Below are 16,798 nucleotides of genomic sequence, written 5' to 3'. Positions count from 1 at the left end.
TCTTCCGGATTATTAGTAGGGAGGCCTTGTCAATATAAGCTGATAAAAATCTATTTTTTGCTCCTTTTAAGGGTTCATAAGAGAAAAGGTAATTCAGTTAAAGGTCTTGTTTGCTTATTTTTAGACGTTCCAAATGGATAGCAGGACTGGTCCTTGTGTAAATGCTCATTGTTGAGTGTACATTGTGTATTTGCAGTTAGCAGAAGCCGTCTCCCAATACCGCACGCTTAGCAAAGGAAACGCGAGAGCAGCCATTGTCCGAAGACAAGATACCGCCAAAAAGTTTTCAACTGCAGTTCAATAAAAAGTACTTACCTGTTTTGAGCGCGGAATGAAATTTAGCAAAGGCTTAATTAAAGTTAAATCCATTTGGTACAGAGGGCAATACTGACAAAGAAAGACTGACGTCAATAGCTAGGAATCCATATAGAATATAGAATATAGCTTAAGGTGGCTCAAAACAGTTTCTAGCGCTTGGATTGTGATGGGTCATTTATAACTACTACTTATCACTTGATGCTACAATTACAGTATCAAAAAACTGCCCAATCACTGGTGAATACGTTGTTATCATTTTCGTGACACAATAGGTTACCATAGCAACAGTATGACCTGCTAAAAACACCCTTAATTACAGCTTTAGGGGCTTATAATTCAAAAACGGCACGGTGAAATTTTGATATATCATCAAATTTTAATAAGCATGATAAGAAACAACCTTTGGCAAAGTTTAAAAAAATTCTGTACATAGCGTTCAGAGCCCCCAGGTGGCTCTGAACCCCAGGTACAGATACTTTTAGAACTTTGCCAAAAGTTGCGTCTTATCGTGCTTATTAAAATTTGATAATATAAAAAAATTCACCGTGCGGTTTTGAATTGTAAGCCCCTAAAGTTGTAATTAAGGATATTGTTAGCAGGACATACTGTTGCTATGGTAACTTATTGTGTCACGAAAATGATAACAACGTGTTCACCAATGATTGGGCAGTTTTTTGATACCATGATTGTAGTATGAAATGATAAAGAGTGGTTATAATGACCCATCCAAATCTAAGTGTTGGAAACTGTTTTGAGCCATAGGGAATCGGCGTATCTCTGAGGCGTAGTACAACGCATCCACACGAATTATTGTTGTGTTGCTTAGTGTAGCATGCCATATTCTGAGGCCGGGGAAGGGGGTACTCCTCACAATGGCCTATAAGGGAAGGCTCCACCTGAAAGGGTTACCTCTCTCAGACTTCAGGTATATAAAAGGGTAGGGATTTCACAAGTTGAGGTTAATGAAAAGGTAGGGGAATCTGTCATTTTATTATTTTAAAAGGCCTTTAATTAAAATATTTCGAACAGACGCACCTTATGTCTGCACCAATTCATTTATTAACGCACTACATGAAAAAGCAATAAGACTTCCGATTTATTTAATAATATGGGACAGTTGTGAAAGTATGTGAAAGGGGTATTTTCTTCCAATTTAAGGTTTACGAAAGGGTTTCCTTTTCTGTCAAAATGGTATACAAAAGGGTAACGGGGCGGAGCCTACCTGTATAAAACTTTGTAGAGTACCCCCGGATTCTGAACATGGCTATTCTGACCACAATGCACCTGGCTGGGCTATGGTGCCAAAGCAAGATTCTCTTTCACTGCCTACAAGGGAAGGTGCCTGAGCGTGTGTAGTATCCGTGTATAGAAAAACCAAGATACTTTTCTTTTTAAGGTCGATGGCATCAGATATAAGCTTCGACATGGATACATATGGACGCTGGAAGTAATGGACACGCTGGCCACATTTGAGATCTCTTCACAAAATAAAAACACGATTTTAATCACCTCAATTGAGATTTCTTACAAAAAGAAAAAAAGTTCGGTTATTGAGGCACCTGACTTAAGTAAAAGATAGCAAATTGTAACCAAAGACTACGATTCGCACCTTTTAATTAATATGCAAAAAGTATAGCATGAGTGCAAATTAAGTTGTAATACGAGTTCAAATGATAACAAAGATTTCTAAACAACGGTTAGCACGATTAGACACTTGAAGGAGGTACGTCACGGTTTGCTCATCTTGAAAAGTTCAGCCTAATTTTTTCAAGTTCGTCGTTTGTAATCGTTATCAATCTTCTCCATCCATAATCATCCTTGTTCCTTTATGGTTTGTTATTATCTCTTTGGAGTTTTTGTATCTCAGTAAACAACTATTTTCAGGTTTCCTTCAATTTAAAGGTGATTTTTTTAAGTGACCAAATAACTTAAAATGCCGCGACGAAGCTCCTTAAAAGCCTGCCGGTGATCATCGAAAGTATTTTAAGAGGGAGTCAAAGTTCACCCTATGCATAAGTTAAATTATGTTTTCGTTTGTCGTCAACGCGTCGAGAATGCTCTTACTGTCTAATGCTACACGACTTTTTTATACTCGGCCTTCCGGAATGGAATAAGCGTTCTCACAATAAGCTTATAAAAAATCTCTTTATAAACATACTATAACTGATACTGTTATGATAAATCGTTATGTGATTTTCAAGCAGCTTTTGCTGGCAAACTTTAATGTTATATTTAGCGGGCGGTGAGCAGGAGGTTATGGATTAATACAAGGAATCAACTGTTCTCTCACGCATACGCCGAGAGAGCCTGATTGTGCCATCAAAATATTTAACTCTGGAACAACTGATTTAGTTACTATACATATAATGGTTTTTAGAGTTAAGCTTCGGTGTAAAAGTGCTGATTAGTTTCATCTGCTTTCCTCCAAATTATTGCAAGTACTGGTTACATAATCAGTTACAAGTTCGGATACGGCCGCCGTTTGCTGGTCGAGCTGCAAGCGAAAAGTAGCGACAAGGAACTCAGTTGTCAAACCAGACTGGTGTAAAGTCTGGTGTATCCGTGGTCTACGGCTTGCGGCTTTTTTGCGTGTCAATAAAAAGCTTAACTACGGCAGTCGAAAATGGAATTATGTCAGTAATAAAAATTACCAAGGCGCTTATGAAGGAAATAGTGGATTAGGAACTAAGTAGTTTAATGACAATGTTATTATTACATAGTATTTGCTATTAAACAGGCACTAGTGGCAATCACCGAGACAAGACTAACGTTTTCAGGAAACTTCATCAAAATTTGATGTAGTTGTTGTCTCTATAACGCCAAATTAACGTTTTATTGAAGTTGAGGTCCCCTCATTTTGAACGTGCACTATCAAGCTTAGGACGTCGCCGACAGGAATTAACTTTTTAATAACAACAAGCTAAATAGACACTGAAAGCAAGCCAAACGATGTTTCCGTCGGCAAAACTCCAAGGTTATTAGCTGTTATTACGTGGTTAACCGGCATACAGGAAAAAGTGGATTACACCAGTAAACTGAGGTTTCATTCCGGGGTTTCATCAGCGGACTGATTGTCAAAGAGAGGAAATAATATTAGTGTTAGTACTTTCCGAGATGCTGCTAACCCCGCGCACTAACACGCATACGGAAGCTTTTTTGGGTAGAATCATTAAATTGAATCTATCCAATCCGAAAGCACAGATAAACATACTTATCATTATAGTTTACAGTAGCTTGCGCAGTTAGGTGTAAGTTCTCTGACCTCGTTTAGCAAACATTGATTATAAATATCAACCATGGCTTATTAGGTGCCCAAGGAATTCAGTTGCACAAGCAAATGATAGAAGCATGTCGGGCGGCTGACGTGATTATATGGAGATATCCTATATGCGTCCCTTGACACACAAGTCAAATGATGATAAGTAACAAGTAAAATCTTCATTTAAGGACTGAGATGGCTCGAAATAGCAAAGCTAGTAAACTTGAGGCCCTCTAAAAAACAAATAATCACGGAGCGCGATTCCTGCCGATGTACCAAAGGGGTCCTAATTGAAGGGGGCTGGGTCCCAGTTAAAGATAAGCCGTTTTGATCGTTAACGGTTAAATTTTACGTCATTGATACAGTTTTGCCCATATTTGAATAATCCAATTAGTATAGGTAATCATACGGTTTCGAGTTCAATTTGGAATTAATTTGCACGAGTGAGTTTTTCAAAAAGCTGAAATTGCACGAGCCGCTTCGGCGAGTGTAATTTCAGCTTTTTGAAAAACTCACAAGTGCAAATTATCTCCAAATTGAACGAGAAAAACCGTATGATTACTTATTAATAATATAAACATGAAAAAATTCGCGCGGAGGAAGTGCCGGAAGATCTTTCTTGAAGCCATTTTTTCTCATTTGAGAAAACTCTTTTCAAAGTTTCAGCACAAACTTTTTGTCATCATTTTATGTGATATCATTTTCTTAGAAAAGTTCCTATTTTCTTTCAGTCAATCATAATCCAGAATTTCGATGTGTAATTTGCACTGGTGTTACACTTTTTGCACTGATGTTACACTTTTTGCACTGGTGTTACACTTGAACTGCACTGCTCTTAGCCAATCAGAATCGAGTAATTTTTTCATGTGTATTATTAGTCCTATAATTTATGCATTAAAAATTAGGTTAGTTGGTCTTCAGCTATGTGTCTAATTGTTAATTATTACGTCCTCTTTATTACCGTTGAAAGTATTAATCACCTGCTCACAAGACTAGAAGTTAAAGGACTTGAACATGAATGTATTTTTGTGATACTTATTAAAACGATCGTTTATACACAGCATAACTTGACTTCATTTAAGTTAATCGTTTAGTTCTTAATTAAGGATATCTGAGACATTTGATGGCTAATAATGGCTTGCTCATTTGACGGTTAACGGTAAAAATATTGTGAGAAAACGTTCTCTGGTTAAAAAAGATTAAAAACATAAGCTTTCGGCTATCAGTCTATAGCCTTTAACAAATGAAAAATGTAAGCGCGCGGACGGAATATACACGAAAAGGGGTGCGAAAACTTTTATAAAAATAGAGTGCAAAAAGAAGTGTAAAAAAAGCTAAAAAATAAAAATGTAAATAAAGTCTATTTACAGTAAAAATATTGCGCTTTTGACGGTGATGTTAGGGTTTTGGCCATTTGACGTTTGACAGTTAACCCCATTATGACCCTCTACTAATGATATTGTGTAGTAAGTAAATCTGACAGCAAATTCATTATATGATTTTCTTTATTATCTTATGTTATCTTGTACATTTCTGGGCAAGCCGGGGCTCTGCATAATTGTTTGACAAGATATTAAACTCCTAATGACATCTGGGTCTGAATGGATGAATATTATAGGAGAAGGGCAACCTCGTTCCCAGGGTCAGAAGAGAGAGGACCCTGGGAACGAGGTTGAGAAAAAGTCAGCAGAGCCGAGGATTACATCAACTTCACCTCGGGGTTAGGGACTCTATTGATGTTATTCTGTTGTCTCGCCCATGCCATTCATCAGGTAGCGTACAGTCAAATTCTTGTTTGTTCTACGTCAGTTAAAAGAAGGCTCAAATAACAGGGCATGATACAGTGTTTCTAGAAGAAAACGCTTCGCGCATCTACCCATAAGCACACAGTAACTTTATTAAAGAAATAGAAAACATTACCATGTTTCTATCGAGTTTTAGTACAAATCGACCAACGTTCTATCACGAATGCCGTTCTCTGATTGGCTTCGCAACTCAGTATCTATTCTGTTGGAGAGTGATTAGCGCGGCAGTGTGTGTTTGTTAACAAAATGACGCCGCTTCTTTGCGTTTTGGAGGTGTCTAGTCTGTGAAGAGGATTTATATAAAGTTTCGAACGACTAGTACGTTTATATTAAACAATTTGATTTTTCGCTCTCGAATTCTATGCGGAACAAAACAAATGGTTCATTTGACTTAACGTTGTTAAGAGACAGGTTATGTGTTCAAACTCTTGATCCCTCGGTCGCCAAAAATGGCAGCAAGCAAGTTAACAACATAAACTTTGGTTTTATGATGGTTAAGCTGACGTATGTGCCGTTGCCATGGCAACATAAATAAATATAAACAGGCCTTTAAAATTGGTTTTGTTTATTTGTAGAAAATCTAGTCATTAGATTCTCTTTATAATTCGCATGCAACAAGCTTGTACCGATTCTCACAAGTTAACACCATTTTGCTAATAATTTAACAGAGAGATCTGTAATTATCCCTTGTGGAAGGTTCACTGGAATATCTAGAATTTCCTTCGTTAAAGTTCAATTATTTTCAATGCTCCAGTTACTTATTTCCTAAAGTATTTTCGTGCCAAATTTCGTGAAATTCTAATGAGTGGTTCTCGAGAAATAGGTGTATTTCCGAGAGTGCAATTTTTCATTCAATCGCAATTTTTTGACTTACTACGCATGCGCTGCATTTAACTGGGTTCTTTCGGTAACAAAGAAAAAGCTGAGAATTGCTGGGTTCTTTGCATCGTTACCTTTTCTAATATATCTTTGTAATAAAAGACTAAAGCCAACAATACACTGCGTTCAATTATGGAGAAAAATAGCTCTGATAGTGCTGGTGGTGAATAAATGAAATGATCGATCTATTGACGGCGTGTTTGTTTTTTTCCAAACAATTGTTTTGTGCGCGTGCTGAATTGCATCAGCAAAAGCGCGCGCGAAAATTGTGCTCGGCCACCTTAATATGTGTTCTGAACCTATATTTTGGCCAAAAGATGCTCAACAAGGCAAAACTGGCTCGAGGTTGCTAGTACCGCAAAAAGATGCACCAAACGTAACGCCAACAGTTGTTTAAAAGTTACTGAGCACGGTTGGCCGAGCGCACTCGGAACACTGGCCTATTTATATGTCCTTGGGCCGTTATCGTTGTGTAGACATTCCTCTTGATCTGATGCCAGTTACCACATGCCAGTTAAAAGGTGGCTCTGTGTCCCTATTAACAGAATTTTTTAAAACTTTACCAAGAGTTACATCTTATCATGCTTATCAAAATTTGGTAAGATAAAAGAAAATTTTGTGCTGTCATTAAGGGTGTTTTTGTCTGGAGTTCGTCGAAATCGCAATTAAGTACTTAGCACAGGGGATTTGAAAAAGCCGAACTGTAAGGGGGGCCCAGGGGAAAAACAAAAATAGATTTTATTTTTGTGCCCGCTTCGCGGCAAGTCTTGTGCTCCGCGCTCACTACTCTTCCCGCGCCATTGCATCGCTCGCGCGCTCAAAAACAAATTACAGGCCCGGATACACGTTGCAATATTGCGCACAATGGCTAAAGTGCATTGTATCCACCCCTAAAATTGTTGTGCGCCATATTGCAGCAGTAGAATTTCGTCCTACTTCTGCAACATTGCGCGCAACAAATTTCTTTGTGTGTCCCCTGTCTGCAACATTTCGTGCAATAGTGTGACGCAAATTTCAGTGTTCAGCCAATCAAATCTGACATTTAAATTTAACCGCTGACCCAAATGTCGCCCATCGTACGTTTCATCAAATATTGCGTGTAATGTTGCACGAAATGTTGCAACCGTGTAGCTGCGTCGAGTAAAAAAATGTTGCTAGGAATAATTCGCACAATGTCAAACCGTATATCCGGGCCTTACTCGTAGCAAAAAAAATAAATGTTTGTAGACAGACTATTATTTTACGAGAAAACCGTACAAAGCAAAAGAAAACACAAACGTGCATGCTTTGTTAAATTCATTGAGTAATTTCTTGTGATCATTTTATTATTATTATTATTATTATTATTATTATTATTATTACACAAGCTGTAAAGGAGAGGTGAGAGCTTTCTGTTTAGCTACTACACCGCAAATCATAACATTTAGGTTCAAGTGAAGGTAAGGTTGGCCAGTTCACTAGCAACGGAGTCAGAGTCGGAGTTTTCACGAGCTGCGCATTTATCCCACTCTGTTGATATTATTCTGTTGACTTGCCCATGTCATACCTCAGATAGAGTATAGTTAAATTCTCTGTTGTCCTATGTCGGTTAAAAGAGATCTTAAATAACAGGGCACTGGATACAGTGTTTGTAAAAGAAAACGCTTTGCGCAAGTCAACAGAATGAAACAGGTGCTTAATACTTACAACTTATTAAGCCTTTCTTCTCAGAAGGCATTTGAGGATGGAACAAATTTTCCAGTTTCTTTCCCTTTCTACTGAATACCGAAGGACAATCCTGGTAAATGTCTTTATACAAGAAACGTAAACCACAGTCTCAGAACACGTGTCTGTTAGTTCATTTACTGATTGAATGGTGCATTACGAGTATATATGGCATTAAATAAAATTATCAGCCGTCATCAAGGGTCTGAGAGTGTAAACTCTTAAAGCATCGATAGTTTTTATTTTTCTAATTACGTGTGTAATCATCTCTTAAGGAGTAAGAGTGGCCAGAGTAGCCATTCGATATAAAATAATTAACAGAATCATAAATAAGACATGTTTGATATTTCATTCGTGGCCGTATTGTGTTTGCATTGGCCTTTAATAATATTACCAGCAAGCTGAATTGGTCTCCTTGTATTCCCCACTCCAGCAACTTGACTCTTCGTCACTGAGATTAAAATCACCCTTAGCGTCTAGGATTTATGGGCACGTTTGGCAATAAGCGAGAGCTATGATTAATGAACGGTTTCCAAAGGAACTATTCTCGAATCAGAGTGTAAGCAATACTTAAGACTGCTTCTTTCTTTTACTGACACCTATTTACATTTCTTGGCATAAAAATATTGTGGAGTATATATTATATCCCAAGGTTCATGTTCTTTATCTTGTTATATATAGAAGACCAGCCAGCTGACCGATGATACATAATCAAGGGAAAAATCTTTTGCCCAGTCCAAGGAACGTTTTATCCGAGCCAAACGTGGTCCTGCCCTCTAAAAATGAGAGAAAAGGTTATCAGTATCAACTCACCCCGTGGGGGAACCCAGTCCTCACCCCTTTATTGGCGAGGGACCGGAAATGTTTTGCCCCCGTCCCCGTTATAAAGAGGTCTGATTCCGCCAATGTGACGCCTGAACAAATATCTAATGAACGTTTTTTTCCAGCACTACAAATGAAAAGGTATGCTTTGCAACTAGCACAGTGGATGGAATCTCTTCCACGTGGATGCCTAAGCTTACAGTTCTCACTTCATGCTGGTTCTGAGAATTTTGTTGTTTATCAAGAAGACAACTTCAAGTTGATGACTTTGTTCACCATCGTCATTTAGGTCTTGAGAACAATGTAATAAGTTGTACTGATCATTGAATCTTTTTTCACCAGACTACTCTTTGGAGTTAAAGGATCAAATTGCTTTCCAAACAAAGTCGAAAAACGTTCTGGTCAAAACTTGTTTCAGACTCCCAGTATAGCTGTTTTGAGAAAAGATATCCAACTACAAAAGCGTAAAAGCGTACAACACAATGTCAAAAGGTATTATGGGTAGTGGTAGTAGCTCGAGGTGTGTCAGCGTAATAGCTGAGAAGAAAACAGCACAAACACGCGTATTCATCCTTTCCTCTTGCTGAAACACCGTAAACCTCAACTAAGCAACGATAAACCGTCACTACCCATAATTCCAGTCGGCATTATCGCATACTGTACGTTTACGAGTATGCGAGTGTTTGTTGTTTTTTTTTTTATCGCCCTCTCCACAGGAACCGACTGCCTATACATACTACCCTGCTACCCTTCACTTTGTATACTTTGTCTATATATCTGCGAGTCTCCAAATAACCTACGTAGAAACGTGTGCTAGTTTATAAAGCGAGGCGACGGCGAAGTAGACGCCACGTGACCAACATTTCGACCGGGACTGCACCACGACTCCATAGAAATCTTACACTTATAGCACTACAAGTACCAATCAAAAATAACTGAATCACTCACTTTTAGGTGGTGGTTTTTCCATATACCAATACATGTACCCTTCTCTAGCCCTGGCATTAACTGATGTCCTCAGCAGTTTGGGTGGTAAGGGACGTGGTTTGTGATAATCGCCTGGCAAATTACCGTGCAGCTCTTTGACTAAAATGTCGCTAAAATTCGGTCCTCCGATCCGGGTCAAAGTCCCATCAATTTCGTGCCGGAACTTGAGGAGTTTCTTTTCTGATTTTTTGTCTGATACGAGAAGAAACAAATCAAGTTTTAAGATTACTAGCATGGTTTTTAATCAGCGGATAGTGTAAGATTGTATAAATGTTCTTCTTGACAATAAGACGGACCCAAGGTTGTGTCATGTGCTAATACAGGTGTGTATCCACTGTACCTGGGTGTTGTTCGTGCCGCATTCGATCACCATGAAAGGTCTTCACTTGTCCTGTCGTGTCTCTTATTGAAAATGTGGCAACCTTAGTAGAAGAAAACGGTGAGTGAGCGTTAGCCACTATTAAAACTGATTAAAGTGAGCATGACTGTCGATCGGTTTGAGATGGCTTTGCGATCCGTTTTGATTCGAGACCTAATGGCAGGGAATTACCATGCTTTTATACGCTGTTATCTTGTAGTAAGTCCGGGCCTCGCCCGTACACTCCGGCACCCCCTTTTAATATCAGAACAAGAAAAAAAAACCCTTTGCTAATAATACTTTACACCTGAACTGGTACCTCGTTTACACCCTCCGTAATGGTCATAGTGGGCTTTGCGAGTAGAACATTACGGCTGCGTACTTCCTTTCGCAACTCAGCCTGACGGCGCGTTTTTGCCGTTCAACACTCCCACCGACACCGTCCCTACCCCTCCCCTAACCCTCACAGCGCGCCGTCCCCAGTTTTCACGCGGCCATTTTGTATCTCGTTCTTTATCGCTCCTCGGCTAAGGAAATATAACGCGGAAAGAGGGCCTATCCGTTGACTATTTCCGCGATCAACCTGTGAGACGAGTATGTAGTCATAAAAAATACCAAAGCGAGAACTATTTACTGTGCTGTAGAGGAAGATGAACCTGTGTTCGTAAAGTTCCTGTCTTTTCAGTACGGTCTAGCTGCATACTAATGACAAGCTACATGCAAGTGGTTGTTGGTGATGATGATCGTGAATGAGCCTATCATTACAATGGCACTACGTTAGAACAGGTAGCGTTTGATTTAAGCTTTAATCTCTATTCGATAACATAAGCAGAAGATTTACAATCGATCTATAAAATGTGCTTATGGTGGACTTTCTTGGTCTTTTAGAAGGAGAAATGGAAACATTGTCAAACGTGAGGGTGGCCCGCCATACCTTCAGCTTGTTTGTTTTCTTGTTGTTGTTGTTTTTTCATTTTTCGTCTGTTGCCGTAAATGAGTTGGCGATAAAAATGACTGCCTTCGAAGGGTACGAGGGATATCTCTCTTCACGAGCGTTATGTTCAAGTTGCGTGACAATTCGCAGGAGCTTGTTTAGAGCACGTAGTCTCAACAACCCAAAAATTAGTTCTCTTGTGCTTCTAAATTCACTGCTCTCTTTCAAGTCAAAGATTCATTTTACATCGTGCCATTTTCTTTACAAGTTTCCCGACAATTTCCCTTCATGATTTCCCAGACGGCCTCCGTCGATATTAAACTCGGCAAAGGAAACCCGCGCATGGAAACCATTCCTAACAACCGTTCAAACGCACGATTACTTCTCTTGCTAATGAAAACAGAAAAATAGTACCAGTTTACCGTCAGGATTTCTAACCTGCCTACCTTATGTTTCATCTTTGCCCAATGATCCGTGTTCCCTGCCATAAATCTGTGCTTGGCGGGTTCCTTTGCTGCCCAGTGCGACAAACTGTAAACAAAAAGTGCGCATTCAGTGTTTTAACTTTTTTTCTCCTGGCTATCGATGGATTCATGCTACTTACTATGGCAAGCTTCCAGAGCTATCTCGGTATAGTTGCACATCAGTCATGTTCCTCGGTCTTGATGGCTAGACTAAGCCGATAACATAATAATTTCAAACGCTTCCTCGTCGAGGATTTGTCTCAAAGAATACTCCTGACTCTCCGCGTATTGTGTTACTTGATTAATTTGTATGCTAATAAGTTATTGAACAAATTGACGCAGTGAACACAAAAGGCTGTCGGATTGGAAAGTCACGTGACAGAATACGTTTCTGGTTGGAAACAAAGGAATGCCGTAAAGCTTGGGTCCTTCGCAAGTGTTGTCACTTTCTCAAGCTGGCCGATTTGTTGTTTTATTTTTCTGGTATTCAGGCACTTTATTTCGGAGTCAACGAGAGAAAATATAAAGGAACGAACGAAAATGGTCTGACTATTCTGTGACGAGGATATGTCACGCAACACCTGTTAAAATACGACGTGAGGTAAAAGCGATTGCAGTTTGACGAATTATTGAGGACTTTTTGGATTCCTCTGCTTTTTGTATTGATTCAAAGTTCTTTATTTGTGGTTTCTTTTTCACATTTCTATGTTTTTTTAATTATTTACGTTTTTATCCGGGAAGTCACACAACACAATGTTTAATGCGAAAACGAGGCCAATTAGTTGCCATAGTGACGCTGTGGGCTTCCCTGATTTTCCACACAACAGAAAGTCGCGCCGCATTTTGCACACAGACAGTGAAAGAATTTGTTGAAGAAATGGAAGTTACAAGGGCGACTATTGGCTCTGATGCTTGGAAGAATGCAAGCATAAGAAACATCAGGCTTTCTCAGACAGTTCTGAATCGTAGCGACAAAGCATGTGAGTTAGGACAGCAGCTAGACCCTCTGCCATCGCTAAGGGACACAAGTATACAGCAGAGCAATGCCAGAATCCATGCCTACGTTCGTGCGACAAGGGCCGTTTTAGTGAAGCTTAGAGAGAGTTTATTAGATACGAATGAAGAGATCAAGTCGCTTTTAAGAGGAAAGGAAGACTTAGAGAAGACCCTAGAGCATATACGAAAAGACATAATCTTAAACACAAGATCTACCATGCAAAGACAGACAAGGCCATCTCGAGAAAAGGTAACCCGATCCTCTACCGTCTCTGTCTTTCGATTTTGTTTTCTTTTTTTCCTTTGAGGCTCATAAATAGCCTCGATTATGAAAATTCCGTTTTAAGGAACTAAGGAATGTGAACCACTTAAAAAGAAATTAATTTGAGCTGCCCTGTTATGTGCTCAAGGTGAATATATTATTCAATTTCTTAATTGCTTCGCCGTCTACCCGTTGTTTCGTTGAAAGCAATCCTATTTGTGGTAAGTGAGTTTGATATTTAACCTCAGCGATTGAAAGAGGTAGCGGTGTTGTTTTTTCGACGAAATTCCTAAATATGAAACAATTCTTTCGCAATTACTGTAGCTGTTAATGAAAAGTCTAAAAGTCCTAAATTTAGGTTATTCTAATTTTTAAAGTTAAAGGTTATGTTGCAATAATCAGTTATACATACTGCAATACTCCAGTTGTTAATTTTTTCATGGAAAGAACGAGTGTTTTTTTTTTTAGCACAATCAGCACAAAAGAGTAGAATCTGAAGAATTAATATTATGCCCTTGATCTAGTAACTATGCAAATTATAACAATCATACACAAACTTTTCATTACCTTTTATTGTTCTAGTCTCAGCACGGAGATATAATGTGGGATGATTTTATCTTTGTTTAATTAAAAAATTCCTGGGTCACAGCTTAAATGCTTCTGCATTATTTACTGTTAAATCATGTAGAAAAGGCGATGAAAAATTAAAATATTCTCGTGAAATGCGTTCTAAATTTGTATTAATCAGTTGGACTTGTGTACAAAAACTTGAACAGTTCAAATCTGGACACCCTCCCCCACCCCCAAACTAGAGCAAAGTCAACCTGCCCACACACCTAATTATATTTCACAGACTCCATTCGAAATATATGAGACAACAAATGGTAGGAATTTCCCGGTTAGTGCTTCAAACCGCTTTTTAATGCCAACAGAAGGGCGAACCCCCCTAAAGAAACAATAAACGGGGCTTGGGTATACCCAAAAGGCCCTGGGACTAGATCTCGTGGTCCCATGATGCTTCGGTGGCTTTTTGACACCCTGGAATAGACAGACAAAAGATCGAGAGACCCCATAGAAGGGAGGGAAGAATGGCGGGAAGCTCATAAATTTCTCACTTCATCTGTTCATATCATTTGAATTATAACTTCAGGCCGCTTTGCGGCCCTAGTGTAATTCTCATTAGAGGACACTTCCCTTAAGAGAAAAATCAAAGTAATAGGAGCTTGAATATAATTGATGCACAAAAAGTTTTTGGATTATAAATATAAGGATTTTAATTGAGGATATCATCAAACCTATTTCATCAACTACATGCAAAACTATGACACTTATCTTTCTGTGCAAGGATCTTGATGGTGCAGACGATCTCCTTGCTGCTGAGCGTCAGCATCTGTTAAAGCTCAAACGCATTCTAGAAGCACAGCTACGTTCTGTCCAGAAACAGCTTCAAGTGCTTGATGGTGCCAGGAAAAGGCTCACAGCCTCCTTACAAGAGAGGTCAAGGGTTTTGGATCTCATATGCCATGCTGTATCATCGGTTCGAGGTGCTGGAATCAAGGACCAGGCAGAAAAGCCAATCACACCACCTGTAGAACCACTGGGACCTTACACACCTGAGTGTGCAAGGGTGATTTCTGCAGCAGCAGAAGCCAGGCAGAGGTCCACTAATTTACGCAAGGAAGTTGCAGAAGCCATTGAGCAGACAGTTAAGCTACAGAAGGCGGCACATCAGTCTGTGAATGATGGACTAACTCAGAAAGTTGCTGAGACAGTCACCATGAAGGTGAGTTGAAATGGAATGCCTTATGCTTTAGACTTTATTATTTGGTGCAGAGACATTCAACACCTGAATATTAACAAATGCTTTATTTTCTCTGTTTTTTTTTCTAATCTCTTCTGACCTCTGAATTCACTCAAATAGATTATGGAGTCCTTAATATCATTTTTGGACAATGCTAGATAGGTTATACTGTGTATAGTGCTTGTTTTGCTGAGTTGATGAATATTTCCTTCATTTTTCTTTTAGCAACACCTTTTGGTTGGTGCTGGTGAAACTCGCATGGCCATTCATCGCAGCAAGCGCTGGTATGATGCAACAGAGATGGCACTTGGATACACACTGGTAAGTCATGAATTAGTATGGTTGACATTACCAATAGTAGTTAAGCTAACAGAGATGCAAGATTATGGTACCTTTTTGGAAGAAATCAGACCTGTGCTATCCAGGACAAAATTAATGATCATCACTAAAGAAGGACTGTCTTGCTGTAGAGTGCTGCAGTTGGCTCGTTGACTGAGAATTGCATGGGGCATGAACAAACTTTTTCCACTCTGCCTTTTCTCTTGCTAACATGGTAGCCTTGCTCCAACTTCTCCTTCCAAATCTAGCCTGCTTCTTTTCTGCCATTCTGAGCCATGTATCTTTGGTCTCCCTTCTGTGTAGCAGTGGTTAAGGCTTAAGAGCTATTATTTTCAGTATTTTGTGATAGTTCTCCTTGTGAGATGTGACCAGTCCACTGCCACTTGCAAGTCAAATCTGCAGCACGTGGTAATTCTGCAGCTTTTTGAAGATCTAAGATAGTGATGACATTTCACAGAAATATCTTCAATATTCTTCTCAAGCAGTTCGTGATATACATGTACACCTGTATAAACCCATGCTTGCAAAAGAGATGAATTTATTTTCTGTTCAGCATAAAACAAAGAAATGGTAGCTCTTGTCATTGTCTGCAGACCTGCCTAACTATAGCTTTTACTATGCTATTGTAATAGGGACCTGTGGCCTATTCTGATCTAACCACACGTGAGCGTCTGGACCGCCCAGCTGTACAGGTTCACCAGCGCCACCCTGGTAACCAGCTGCCTGAAGCTCGCGAGATTGTTAAGGGAGGGGAGGGTCTACAAGAATCCTTGAATGCTACAGCTCGTAATATTGGTCTTTTGAGGCTTACCAAAAAGAGGGTTGATGATGATGCCAGAGATAAGCATCATGCTGCCTTAATTGATGCTAGTGTAACACGCACGCGTAGGCGTCTTGGAAATCATCGCTGGGTGATAAATGGTATTGGATGTTAAATCCAGGTTGAAGTATTCTGTCTGCAGTTAAAGACTTGAAAGCAACCTTAATTTCTTTTCACTGAAAATGACATCCTCAAAAAAGACTAATATATGTTGAAAACTGCTATTTGATTACCTGCATGGTTTCTTGTCAAGATGCCCCTTTTTCCTGGTAAGATTTTAAAGTTTGGCTTAATTACAGTGAATACTGGTATCAATAATATATACAAGGAAAAGGAAATGATAATTCAACCTGAAATTTTGCTTTTCACAACCAACAGTTGCACTGCAGAGTCACTTGATATTGCTAGATTTGTCTTCCTATCACTGTAGAAATGAGACTTAAAATATGTTTCATTGAAGGCTTGGTTTGTAAATTAAATATACTGTGTCTATTACATTGTTTTATTTATAGAAAAGGGTGAAAGATGCCACCGCACAAAAATTATTTTAATTTATTAACTAAAATTAAAAAAGAATTTGCCTTCATGTTTGATTTTACATTCAAATTGAATTTAGAACTAATTTAATAACCTTACAATATTGTAAATAAGATTGAATACCTGAATTTTTTTTCTTTATTTCTGCATCGTTAATTAGTCTGAAACTTCTATTTTGATGTGTGGTAAAAGAAAAAAAAAATAAGATAGACGAGAGTGGAATTGTGTCAATAAAATCCTTAAAATTAACATGAACTTAGAGTGAATGATACTGCCAAATCATTTGTGATGATTTGCAATAGTGGAACTTTATATAGAGTCCTTGGAACTCTTACCCTGTACCAAACCACGAAAATAGTACTTTCATGAGCCAATCCAATTCTAATATATAGTTACATGTAGAAACCTATTCAGAGTGCTAAATTTCGTTTCGAGATATAAAGTCGCCACATACATGTACATGGGAGTATTCCCTCTGCCAGACTGTAGCTTTTTATATCGTGTCCTCGTCCC

The 16,798-nt window shown here is 38.9% G+C and overlaps 3 protein-coding genes across 3 annotated transcripts in view; 2 read left to right on the top strand and 1 right to left on the bottom strand.

The window, feature by feature from the left end:
* LOC110059432 (uncharacterized) overlaps nt 1-16,798 on the top strand; it is a 439,844-nt gene that overhangs the window by 357,792 nt on the left and 65,254 nt on the right. The window lies entirely within an intron of this gene.
* Nucleotides 8,172-11,806, bottom strand: LOC110059424 (uncharacterized). The gene is made up of 5 exons (XM_020766121.2): nt 11,671-11,806; nt 11,513-11,597; nt 10,115-10,196; nt 9,736-9,966; nt 8,172-8,741 (listed from the first exon to the last, which is right to left on the bottom strand). Exons 1-5 carry the CDS (start codon nt 11,715-11,717, stop codon nt 8,677-8,679), a joined length of 510 nt encoding a protein of 169 aa, XP_020621780.1. The 5' UTR covers nt 11,718-11,806; the 3' UTR covers nt 8,172-8,676.
* On the top strand, nt 11,835-16,540 carry LOC110059422 (tektin-like protein 1). The gene is made up of 4 exons (XM_020766109.2): nt 11,835-12,776; nt 14,134-14,571; nt 14,815-14,910; nt 15,561-16,540. Exons 1-4 carry the CDS (start codon nt 12,291-12,293, stop codon nt 15,861-15,863), a joined length of 1,323 nt encoding a protein of 440 aa, XP_020621768.1. The 5' UTR covers nt 11,835-12,290; the 3' UTR covers nt 15,864-16,540.

The sequence above is a fragment of the Orbicella faveolata genome, unplaced genomic scaffold (assembly GCF_042242905.1).
Source record: "Orbicella faveolata isolate gen_17 unplaced genomic scaffold, um_ofav_v1 contig_36, whole genome shotgun sequence".
Classification (NCBI taxonomy): domain Eukaryota; kingdom Metazoa; phylum Cnidaria; class Anthozoa; order Scleractinia; family Merulinidae; genus Orbicella; species Orbicella faveolata.
Note: the sequence above shows the minus strand (reverse complement) of the source record. Positions and strands in the feature narration are given on the sequence as shown.

Bases quoted from the DNA above. Each gene is read 5' to 3' on its own strand.
- LOC110059422 (XM_020766109.2), top strand. From the start codon at position 12,291: ATGCGAAAACGAGGCCAATTAGTTGCCATAGTGACGCTGTGGGCTTCC. The intron at 12,777-14,133 runs GTAACCCGATCC...TTTCTGTGCAAG, and splicing joins CAAGGCCATCTCGAGAAAAG to GATCTTGATGGTGCAGACGA. The intron at 14,572-14,814 runs GTGAGTTGAAAT...TTTTTCTTTTAG, and splicing joins CTGAGACAGTCACCATGAAG to CAACACCTTTTGGTTGGTGC.
- LOC110059424 (XM_020766121.2), bottom strand. From the start codon at position 11,717: ATGACTGATGTGCAACTATACCGAGATAGCTCTGGAAGCTTGCCATA. The intron at 11,598-11,670 runs GTAAGTAGCATG...TTTTGTTTACAG, and splicing joins AGCTCTGGAAGCTTGCCATA to TTTGTCGCACTGGGCAGCAA. The intron at 9,967-10,114 runs GTACAGTGGATA...TTCTCGTATCAG, and splicing joins GCGGCACGAACAACACCCAG to ACAAAAAATCAGAAAAGAAA.